This window comes from Anopheles funestus, chromosome 2RL, assembly GCF_943734845.2.
Source record: "Anopheles funestus chromosome 2RL, idAnoFuneDA-416_04, whole genome shotgun sequence".
Taxonomy (NCBI): Eukaryota; Metazoa; Arthropoda; class Insecta; order Diptera; family Culicidae; genus Anopheles; species Anopheles funestus.
The window spans coordinates 554,912-566,839 of NC_064598.1; the positions used below are offsets into that span (position 1 = coordinate 554,912).

An 11,928-nucleotide genomic window follows, 5' to 3' on the forward strand; every position below is an offset into this window, starting at 1 on the left:
CGTTTGGTGCAATGTGATTATCAACTCGAGCTCACAGTTGCGTTTAAAAAACAATCGTGTGTGAGCTTTAGAACTGGCAAATATTCTAAAAAATTAAAATTGGAATTACCACAGTAATCCTACTTTTAATTCGCACTACAGTAACTGTGGGACGTGGAGAGTTGGAGGTCGATACAGTTTCAACAGCAGCTCTAGCGCCAGCAGCAGCATTATTAGAAGCAATAGAATCGGCGGCAGTGGGAAAACAAATATATTTAAAAATTTTATAATTTAATCTAACTTTCTCTCGAATATTTCATCTGTGGCAACCAGAGCGCCCTAGTTAAACAAAACACGAATATGTGGCAAAGCGCCATCTAGGACGAAACGCAAAAACTAACAAAAATTGCCAGTTGGGTAGGGCAGTGCGAGAATAATAAGGATTTTGTTTCCAAGAAGGCCCAGACAAGAATCCTACTCGACGAATATGGAACAAAGGGCAAAGAGGTACAAAATGCCATTCAACATAACGAAGCCAGGAAAGAATCAGCTTTTATCCTACGCTCTAATTTATGAATTGTTACATTAGACAGAGCACAAACATGTACTAGCATATGTTGTTTCAACCTGTAAGAACGCATATTGTTTCAAATATTTAATGCAAAATAAATTATTAGCGATGTTGTTGATGTCAAAACTAATGACGATTTTTTCAAATTATAGTCTTGATAACTATGTATTTTTATTGCTTCGATACTTAAACCTATGTGTCAACCCATACCGTACAATCTTAATACTTTTATTGCTTATCATTTATATGTACATTTCAGTAAAACTACTTCTTACAATCATGCACTTGGAAGAGAACATGATCAATCACAATTGGTATCGCTATAGCAATATATAGGCAATATTGTTCGTGAGATGGAACTCTGCAAATCTTTTTAAGAACACCTGATTGACCGATTAATGAAGCCATTTTGCACTTCATGTGAATACTCTAGAGGTCTACGCCGGTTGGTGTATATTTTTCATTGCCTGAAATCATCTCTGTGCCTTCGCAACATGTTTTCTTTGTTGGACTGGGATTATTATTGATCGTATTGAGGCTGTTCAGGGACCCACTGTATGGTGCCGGTCCAATTAAACTAAGTACAACTGGTAACAGAATTGTACCATGGAACAATCCGTATGCAATCACGAGAAGGAAGATTTTGAAAAATGTCCTATAAGTATATGCCTGCGAACCAGAAAGTATCGACAGCGACAGAATCGTCGAACCTCCTCCGTAGAAAACGGCTGCTCCAATGTGCAATACTGTTTCAAAACTTCGGCGATTCCTATCGCCTTTGTTGATGGTCAAGAACGTGTGACCAATATGTGCCGCATAATCCACACATAATCCCACCGCAAGTTGCAGTGCTATACACGATACTAAATCCAATGTAAGCCCCCATACCTGCATCAGGCCTCCTACGTTGACCAATGTGAGCAGCACACAAATGAATATCCAGAAACAGATTTGAAGGTTCACTATTAGCACCACCGAGCAGAACATCACTCCAATCAATGCTAGCGATATGTTGCGATAGATTTCCGTATCGATAATCTCGTCCGTTACCCAATTACCGAATATCTTTGCCCACAGTGTTCGGTAATGATCACCCGTGCTTATATTGCTTCTCTCTAGAACTTCTTCTACGGCATACTTGGCCGGTAAGTATTCCTCTCTCTCCTTAAACGGTTTAAACTTGAAATCCATCGTTGTGACCGTTATATTTGGTGCGGGTTGGCCGCATTTGAGCTTGGTGGCAAACTTTATATTCATTTGGAAGCGGCCCCCTTCGTAACTGAAGAGAAACTTTGTCAAGTACTTGCGAAAATCATCGTCGGATAGCGGATCTGCTGCGATGTCCTTGTCGTAGTGCATATACACAAAGTCCTGAAAGGAGGTCACCCACGAACTGAAGTTATGTAGTATATCAGTCCGATTTTCCAGTTGATGCGTAATTCTTATCAGGTTTGGCAATTCTGCTGTATAGTTGAGATTACCGAACAATAACAACGCTTCGTAGCCTGCGTTAGGATAGTGTTCGTGTGTCTTGACTACGAACTGGTTGTAGTATGTTTCCTGCGGAATGAACCAATTGGGGTCAAATTTCTGGCGCAGTTTCAAAAGATTATGCACATTGACGCTGGTCATCAGCACTACCGCGAGTATAACCAACGTTTTGCCAATCTTCGTTAGAAGAAACTTCGAGTAGAGCATGTTGATAAAGCGATGCATTAGATTGTGCTCACACCAGAGCGAAGTTGACTTTTCATCATGCACTATCCACAACAGGAACGAGTTTCGCCGGTTAGCAATGCGTATTTCATCTAGTGTGAATATGGCAACGAAGAAGGTGATTACAAAAACGAACATCATAAACACGCCAGCAGCCGCATAGATGCAAAATGATTGCAGAGAAGGAATAACTGTAATTGAACCCACTATGAACGCAACGATGTCTGTGAGTGAGGTGACCGTGATGGATGCGCCAGCATGTTGCAGCATTAAGCCCATTCGATCGGCCAGTTGTAGGTCGGGGTTATCTTTGCGCACTTTGCGATAACAGGCCATCATAACGAACATGTCGTCTACGCCGAGGCCCATCAGTAGAAATGGTAGCGAAGTATGTACAGGACCATAAGACACTCTAAGCGCTGCTACGATACCGCATCCAGAAATGAATCCCATCCCAACACTTAGCAGTCCAACTGATCCAAGAATAACCTAAAAGTAATTGCGAAAAAACAAGGTCGATTATGATAATTGTGTATTCTGTTGCTGGTGCATTTTACCTACCCTAAATTCGGTCCAACTGAATTTAGATAACACCAACTGCATGTAAACAAACATAACGATACCACCATAGATTAGTTTGTCCATGTCTTTAAACATCGATTGTTCGCTAATGTCTCCATAGCTGTGAACATAAAAAGTTATTCAAGTGCTATTGAATCTGCTAATAGAAAATCCTTTAAACTAAAAATACTAGTTTACCTCCTTCCAGCCGCATAATAAATATTAATCTCATCGTTCGACAGTTTCCGCTTTGCCTTGGCGACAATCTCTAGGAACTTTTTCTCCCACAAACTGGCGTTCTCTGTAACCCAGTCTTCCGTACCAGCAGCGTTACCACTGACGTCCGAATCTACCTCAGAGAAGTTGACATGCACAAACCAATGCGTCACCAACGATCCAGCTGATATTATGCGCCCACTCCAGTCTCGCTTGATATCGCCAAGCAGCTCCGGAAACTGCACGGTGTGTCCTGTCATCGGACTGACCGTGGTGCTGTTCAACTTATCAACGATGTCTTCTTTCGAGAGCCCCGTCAAGATGGTACGATTGTACTTCCACAGTTCCAATAAGCTGCTCCCATAACAGCCCATTTCGAGCCGCTCCAACATTGGACAGAACAAAAACGAGGGAATGTCGATAACCGGTGTAAAGAATGGTTTGCTCTTTTTCGGACGACGTGTTGCTTCCGATGGATGTTCCAAATCTTGGGCAGATCGTTTTATGCGTGACATATCTGTTGTGTATTCTGCTATAAAAGGAACTCTAGGGAGAAATTAAATAATGTGTTAAATTTTTGGCCTTAGTTTAACAGTCCGTATTTGATTAGCAGTACTTCTGGCACACATCGTTCCATCCCAAACGTTGACCTTCGTTGTTGTGAAACGTGAAACCTTCCACTTCCTCCGTAATGCTTGCCAGCTGTAGATATATGAATAAAATATAACACCAGCTCAACTAGCGTGGTTTGATATGTCTTCTCTTACCGCCTGTAAAACCTCCGGTACTAGTACATCCGGTGCGGTGATCATAACCGTTTCTATCCGATTGCCTTCCTGAAAGTGTTCTATCAACCAGTTTGTATCGTACTGGAATTTTGACCCCTGTGGTATCCAAAGCTTCATTGGGCTTTTTTCTTTATGAAATCTGATGAAGCCAACGCTGCATAATGCCACCAGTAAAAAACACAAAGCGATCGTTTTCCACGCATTATTGGCTATCCAGTAACCTAGTCTAGAAAATAGAAAAGAAAGATATAACATTAATTGTATACATAATTAACTCTACGCAAAGGATGGTTGATATGGTTCAGACTTATCAATAAATAAGTTACATTAAATCTAGTTTACATCGAGGGCCAAACAAAGCTAACGTAGTTATTTTGAACGGAAGAAGTTTAACTCTCTGAAGCATGTCGGTGCAGTTAAGTGGAACGATCTCATTACACCTGTCACGTTTGACTTGATTAGATGATTATCAACGAACAAACACACTAATGGAAAAGAATTTGGAATATTTATTCCAGAATAACGTTTTATGGGTTGCTAAAAATTGTAGCTGAAGAATTGGTTTTTTTAGAAATCCTAGAAAATTGTTATCTATTTTTGGTGAGCAGTACAAATTTTTGAAACAGTTTTAAGTCAAATCATTCTTTATGTAGTAAGAGCAACTGTGTTGCGTGCCCAATGCGCGCATAATCCGCACCATAAAAAAAACGTAAATTGTTGCTAACAAACATGTGATGTGGAAAATAGAACTGCATTGTTCACTGTGTTCGTAAAGTTCTGGTGCAATGATTATCATTCTGGTTACTCATTATATATGATATCGGTAGCGTATTGTCATCTATTATCAGCAAGAGCTAAGGCTGTTTTCCGGATGCAGTAATGACTCTAAAAACTAACGTTCAACACACGTTCCACGCTGTTTTTTGCCGAGTTTTTTGCCGTATATTCGAATGACTAGAACTTTTTGTTCGCATTTCTAATTACGTTCATGTCTGACACATTCTCTACACGGGTGAGTGTTGTGTGTTGGTTTCTTATTGAGTTACTTAATACATTCTGTTCAGACACGCAAACATCAAGTTTTATTCAAAGCTTATATATGCATCAGAAACCGTTGCGAAAAGATTAATCGTCACCGTGTAATGTTTACTCTGCAATCCCTTTTGCTAAATTCTGCCATGTTCAATGCTCGTCACATGCTATCTGCAACTTCACATTTGTTCTGTATGTTTGTACTTTTGTAAGTTTTTATACCGCCCGAGAATTAATTGGCCGAACAGTTAACAAGTTAACAAGAAAAGCATTTGTGATGTCGTGGTGAACAGATCTTGTGTTTTTGTGAGGCCTTCTCAGACTTTATCTCGGATTTGTAAAATCATTTTTTATTGTTGTTTTTTATTGTCGGTTAGAGCAATTACATTACATTACAGAGCAACTAAATATATGCTTTTGTTGATCTTTGATGCTACTTGCTGCCGACATGTTCTCTGTATGCACTTTCGTTAAAAAGAGCCAAAGGTTCATAAAGCATCACACTCCTTGTTGCTCTTATTATTTTATTATCCGCACACCGATGATATGCCACTCGTTGCGAACATATTCTCGCCACAGATGTGCTATTTGGAGAATATTTCACACTGTTATAAGCCGTTAGACAAACACGACGTATATCGTCCGCCGACACTTTTACTTTTGTGCGTGCCGCACGTGTATGGTTTTCACACCCTCAAATATTTGCTGCTGGCTAAGATTGTCAAGATTGGTATCCAAGTGATACCAAGTGAAGTTTTTTACTTGAAACAGGTGTTTTTTTTTAAATATTTGTATTTTTATATATTGTGTAGTTCGATCGTTTTGTTATGCGAAACAAAATCATATTGGTATTATAATAATATGGTTCGATACGCCCCACTAGCAACAAGTTAAAACATGACTAATGCATTTCTAACGATTGCTTTATCTTTGTTAGTTATAACAGAACGGTTGTAATCGGTAAATCGTTATCCGTATATGTAGTTATCATTCTGTGTTCTGTTCATTGTCATTATGTCATATTTGTTTCATTTTTATAATGCTGATACGTACATGTGTAGATGTCTGTAAGGTAATACATCAATCATCCAATACGGACGTTTGTGTAGCGTTTCCTCTCTAAAAGACCTTTTGATTGTACAATAATTCCGAAGAAAAATATTATCTATAATAATCTGAAAATGGAATAGCTAATCGATTCACAAAACTTCATTTTCCTTGATCGAAGCCCCGTTAGCTCCTTCTCAGCCTAAGACCCTTTCGATACAGTTCATACTAGTCGTGTTATCATACCGGATCAAGGGTGCTAACCATGAGAAATTGTATCAACTGTACTGGCGGCTTCAATCAACCGTTGATTGCAATGCCAACAGTAAACAATCATGGTTGTTTGCTTCTTACCCACAAAAAGGGAACTAAGCCAAGAGCTATTGATAACCCGAATGTAGCATCGATGTGGAAAAGCAACTACTGTCCCCTGAAAGAAAAGGTTCATTTTGGCAACATTATCATTTCTGATAAAAAGAACTTCTTACGACATCAGAGATATATCGGTAAGCACGAGATCTGTTCTCGTACGTCACCATATGTAACCTTCAAAGGTCTTTGCTACCTTTACGGTAAACTTTTATCAAGGCTTTCTAACACGATCACGAGAGCACGAGTATGGGTTCGACAGATTAAATTTTGGTATACGCATCCTCATCTTACAACTTTCAAAAACAAAAGTTATGTTGAGGCCAAATTAGAATCCGTTTTTATCCAACGAAAACCGGTTCCACTAACTGCACTATCCAGGCAGGAAGAGTGTGAGAGGTTTTTATTATTCCAAATTAATGCATTCCACAAATGACCCGATCTAAAACCTGTTTGATGTTGCTATGTTTTTTTGTTAAACCAGCCAAACTTTTTCGTTCTTCTTTCTTTCGTGGTTTCTGTTCGCGATGAATGTTTCCATACTTGTATGGTTTTACATTAACACTTTTCCGCTATACCCTGGCCATAAGGCCAACCGCATGTAGCAGGAAATATGTTTTCGAGATTTCGTGTCTTCGGTGACCTTGGAAAAATTAGTAGTTTGATAAAAATTCACTGCCAAGTTCATCGGCTACGGCTAAGAGCTTATATTTGTTAATTTCGACATGTTATCCGGTTCACATGTTACTTCTGCAACATAATGTTGTATGCTGAACGGGTAATTTTTTACTTACCGATAGAAAAACTTCCCTATCGCCATCGACATGTGATACGATAAGCGTCCCATACAGTTCAAGTGGTCGAAGTTTGGTTCGTAACTTTTTGTTTCTTCTCCTGGATGCGTCACCAACGGTGGTCTGTGCAGGTTTTCCTCACTATTCACCCGATGTCCGTTGTAATGTCCGTTTCCATTCATTATAGAAACTGCTTTGTATTCTTGCTCTTGTAAGAAGTTTTCTCCGGTGTTTATGAAACTTTTATCACTTGTAAAGAATCTACTAACAAAACGCCTGTTGAGCGAAGACCGGAATCACAGAATTAACAGTTATTTACATTTATGACGATTGTCCGCCTGACGTGGGACACGAGATATGGATCGGATCGAATATGGCAGATGGAAAGATCAGTTGAAGTTGAGCCACATTTGAATTGCTGCTTGATGACGTTGAACTAACGAATAAAATTTTTAAAAAATTATTGCTGTCTGCGACACCAACTAAAACTTCAGGAACTTTAATTTATTCATTTTTCATTCACTCGATTGCAGCACTGTGGAAGACAAATTGAACATGAATATTAAACAAGTTTAATCTAGTGATTTTGATAATTGTTTGGTTGGCTTTGGTTGGGGCTGCAACCCGTAATAAAATTGCGCGCCTTCATTAATGGACAGTAACATTTAGTCATGCATTAATTTATCTGGAGCTACAGAGTTAAACTTAACATCCGTGGTGTTTCTCCCCATCATCCATGACGGTCATTATTTAAAAAACCACAACATCAGACAAGCAAGACGCTAGTTCAACTTACAATTGCACTCAATCAATTTGGTGATCTTTGATGCATGTTTTTCGAGGTCGTTCTCAACACAGATAGGTCGTTTGCCTTGTTCTCATTTCCGTTCATGTGAACGTGTCTGTTCTCAACAACACGAATGATCGGAACTTTCACATAAGTACCAAAGGAGCTGTATTGAAAGACAATATACAATAAGACAGCCAATTAACAGTTAGCCAATTAATTTAGTAAGAAAATTTGAATTTTTCTTTAAACTTTCCAATAAACAATACAAAACTGTAATTTTGATTTGTTTCAGTTTCTTTTCCAGTTTTGCATTATTGTATACTAATACACAGTATAACTAATAATACATAAACAGTAGTGTTTCTAGCAATTCGAATTCAAATGCTACTATTACGATTCATGCTTTGAATTATCAAGCTCATAAAGATGCAAGTCGCCGGCGTAATCTGAAACGCAAAACAAATTAATCGTCATCGATTGTGTCAAGTGATGTTGGCTTGTAAGTCTATTCGGCAAAGGAGCTTAAACAATTTAAAACACGCTCTAACAACAAATTGATGTATTTTAATGCCAATTGGTTGAGATAAGTTTCTTTTCACTCAAATAATGCTTTAAATAAAAAAAGAATAAAAAATCAGAAAAAAATAAAAGAATATAAAAATTATAACATTTTATAAGGCTCATTTTTGCACCAAATTTTGTCTATAACTCGGTCGGTATCTAACGGATCGCCAATCTTTAACCTGTGGTCGATAGATGGCACCAATGGCTACATTTTCTTCTTGGACGGCTATGCCCTCAGATGTCTGTGCCAGAAGTTATTCGAAAAACCAAGTTGTAAAATTTTCCTCATTTTTGAGCAATGTAGCAAAATTTATAAATGTGATATATTTTAATGCGAATTTGCTGCAATAAATTTTCTTTTCACTCAAATAATGCTTTAAACTAAAAACAGAATAAAAAATCACAAAAAAATAAAAAAATAATTTTCAACTCGAAAATTTCATAAGGCTTACCCCTTGCCATTTTTTTGAGCAATTTAGCTAAATTTAAAAATTTGTTTTATTTTAATGCGAAATTGTTGCAATATGTTTCTTTTCACTCAAATAATGCTTGAAATAGAAGAAAGCATAAAAAATAAGCAAAAAATTTTAAAAAAACTTTTAACTCGAAAATTTCATAAGGCTTACCCCTTGCCATTTTTTTAGCAATTTAGCAAAATTTAAAAATTTGTTTTATTTTAATGCGAAATTGTTACAATATGTTTCTTTTCACTCAAATAATGCTTGAAATAGAAGAAAGCATAAAAAATAAGCAAAACATTAAAAAAAAACTTTTAACTCGAAAATTTCATAAGGCTTTTTTTTGAGTAATTTTGCCAAAAAAAATTAAATTAATTTTTTTTAATGCCAATTGGTTGAAATAAGTTTCTTTTTACTCAAATAATACTTCAAATGAAAAAAGAATAAAAAATAATAAAAAATAAAAAATTTGCACATTTTCATTTCAACTCGCGTATTTACTCTTTTTGCAACTCGACTCACCACGGCTACACGCTTACACTCCTCGTGGTGAGTGAACGAAACTCGTTCAATACAACGTTTCAACTCACTATCTCACTCTTACTCACTTTGCACATCTCTACTACGAATCGCTGTTCTCACCTTTTTGTTAACATTTTATTTCTGGCCTGTTTTTTCAAGAACGTACGGTTGTATTTTCTTAGTAAAAAAGTTATTCTGTTCGGTTATTCGCACGATCCGTGTAGATACGTCATAAAACAAATTAGCGAACAAAGCTTAAACCTTGCAACGTGTAGATTTAACATGCTTGTGGCCTTCAAATAAGGCGATGAAATTGATGAGAAAAAAAACGACGATCATCTTGTGCTAAGGTACTCAATGCTGATCTGAGGACCGGCAGTTTATAGCGAAGATAAACTAATTATGTGTGTGTGTGTGTGTGTGTGTGTGTGTGAGAGAGAGAGAGGGAGAGAGAAAAGATCGGGGGCAAGGTCATGGTTATCGAATGCCAATGATTGACCCGCTCATGGTCACATTCTCCGCCCAAATCCAAATCCATCAAAAAACGGCAAATCATGCGGTCTTTGACGATGGTGACGACCATAACCGTAATGCATGGCGTAACGCTAAGTGGAACCACAAACACTTTCGATCGCTTGCTCTTCTTGCCGCTTTGACGGCCGTTCAGAAGGTGCAGCTTCTGTGTATACAGCAACAAAAGCCGCTTTAATGCAGGAAGTCGTCGAAGTCCTTGTGACGCTATCCAAAATATTTGAAGATACTTTTGAGACGTACCTTATCACTCCTTTTCCTATATTTTCATACCATTGCAGTGACTAACGCTAAAAACCCCACAGGTCGGCATTGGCGCTATTCGAATGTTTCGCATTTGAAGTGCATGTTCAACCATTTTACGCTGCCAACCATTCAATGCAGGTGACTCGAAAACTTTAATCACGGCTTGAATGTATAATTATATTTCGGGGTAAAGGATATGAAAGAAACGGCCTAGAGCACAGCACCGCCCCAATAACAACAGGCTCATACAATCGTGTGGTATTATTCATCCTATTCTATTGTTTCACAATAACAAATGAACAGCATTGGGCAACATTGTTGACGACGCTTTGCAATCGGAACTCCACCAGCTAACTTTATTGCTTACTTGTGGTTCTCTAAAAAAACCAAACGTTTGTCTATGTTGGCAGTTTAAAAAGCACAGCTCTTCGAACATTGTGTAAACAAACATATTATGCCCATCGATCCGGGCAACGAAATCGACATCTGATAAGAGTTTTATTTAAAGATTTCTTCAATAGCAACCCATATTACGATAATATTTACGGCATACTGTAAAGTAAATGCTCACATCTGGTCTATCTTCTCTTTCTGGTCAATCCTATACATTTGAAGTAGCGATCATGATATGCAGATTGAACCGGTTTTGTCCCTTTGAAGCTGTAATATTGGGTCATCTCTATTGAAATTGTTGAAGGTTGTATAAGTAACAGATTATCATTCGGCCTATCAAGTTTCGACGGGTAACCGCAAATATATTAAATATTTCATTGGATACGCTAGAAAGTCCGTTTCACGCCTTTCTTATTGATGACGGTATATTATGCTATCAAATTCATCACAGGAGCGTTGTTTATGGTTTAAAAAGTGCCTTCAATCATTACTGGAGTTCTATCAATAAAATATTGTAATCTCATCACTCTGAACAGCGGCATCGATACGCAGTTTTCCATGGTGTATCCCTGTATTGTATTTGCACAATAATCAGCTGTTAGATTAAGGTCAACATCTATCTCTTCTTCGCTGTGTATTTTCTGCGACCTTTTCACTCATTATGGAATCACGAAAAGAGCACAGGAAACCACTTGTCTTAACTTTCTCACTCTGTGACGTAAATAACTAAACAAATCCAAATACGCAACTAAACTGTAGTACTGCACTGGCACAAAAGAACGAGTTGATTTTGTTGTAACACTAAAGGCGTTTTCAATCCAGCCCTGTACAAATGGTATTTGCGATTCGAAAATGAATAGAGCATTATCAAAAATTCACACACTTATTTAGTTATGTTACGTTTAACATTAACAAGGAACGCGTAGAAAATCGTGCACTATAGCATCACGTATTTTTCAACAGAATTGCTTCACAGGTCGCAAGAGAGCACACGACCACGAGATATGCGCCGCGCATCGAAACTCGCGCATCGACTGCTTGCTGAGAATGTAGACCGACGAATGAGCAAACGTTTCTCAAATTTATTTGCTGACGGTCGCCAGATGTTCATTCACGATTCATTTTGTTTTTACAGGGTTGTCGGGTGAAATACCCGTAACACCTTTTCGATCGACCGATTTACATAGGTCCTAACCAGTGGATCGCCAAAGGTCTGTACGATAGTTGAATATGTTACAGCAAGAGCAAAGAAATGCGTGCACTGTTGTAGATGATTCGATAACATAAGAGATCGCTTCTACGGACCTCGACTAGTACCGGATCGATGCTTTTCGTCGAATTGGCTGGTTGA

The 11,928-nt window shown here is 38.0% G+C and overlaps 1 protein-coding gene across 7 annotated transcripts; it reads right to left on the bottom strand.

Annotated features, from left to right (window-relative positions):
* Positions 1-681: 681 nt before the first annotated feature.
* Positions 682-11,800, bottom strand: LOC125763743 (patched domain-containing protein 3-like). Of its 7 annotated transcripts, none has more exons than XM_049427181.1 (8): positions 11,461-11,800; positions 7,870-8,026; positions 7,074-7,608; positions 3,811-4,057; positions 3,660-3,745; positions 3,026-3,589; positions 2,828-2,948; positions 682-2,755 (listed from the first exon to the last, which is right to left on the bottom strand). In XM_049427181.1, exons 3-8 carry the CDS (start codon positions 7,253-7,255, stop codon positions 980-982), a joined length of 2,976 nt encoding a protein of 991 aa, XP_049283138.1. In that variant the 5' UTR covers positions 7,256-7,608; positions 7,870-8,026; positions 11,461-11,800; the 3' UTR covers positions 682-979. The 7 variants fall into 7 exon arrangements, with proteins under 7 accessions (XP_049283138.1, XP_049283141.1, XP_049283144.1 ...); XM_049427184.1 differs by lacking the exon at positions 7,870-8,026 and adding an exon at positions 9,408-9,553; XM_049427187.1 differs by lacking the exon at positions 7,870-8,026 and having other exon boundaries at positions 7,074-7,349; positions 11,478-11,800.
* Positions 11,801-11,928: the final 128 nt, after the last annotated feature.

Excerpts from the sequence above, each read along its gene's own strand:
- LOC125763743 (XM_049427187.1), bottom strand. The coding sequence starts at position 7,255 with ATGAATGGAAACGGACATTACAACGGACATCGGGTGAATAGTGAGGAA. Across the intron at positions 4,058-7,073 it reads ATAGGGAAGTTTTTCTATCG|ACTAGGTTACTGGATAGCCA; the intron begins GTAAGTAAAAAA and ends TCTATTTTCTAG. Across the intron at positions 2,756-2,827 it reads TCAGTTGGACCGAATTTAGG|GTTATTCTTGGATCAGTTGG; the intron begins GTAGGTAAAATG and ends AATTACTTTTAG.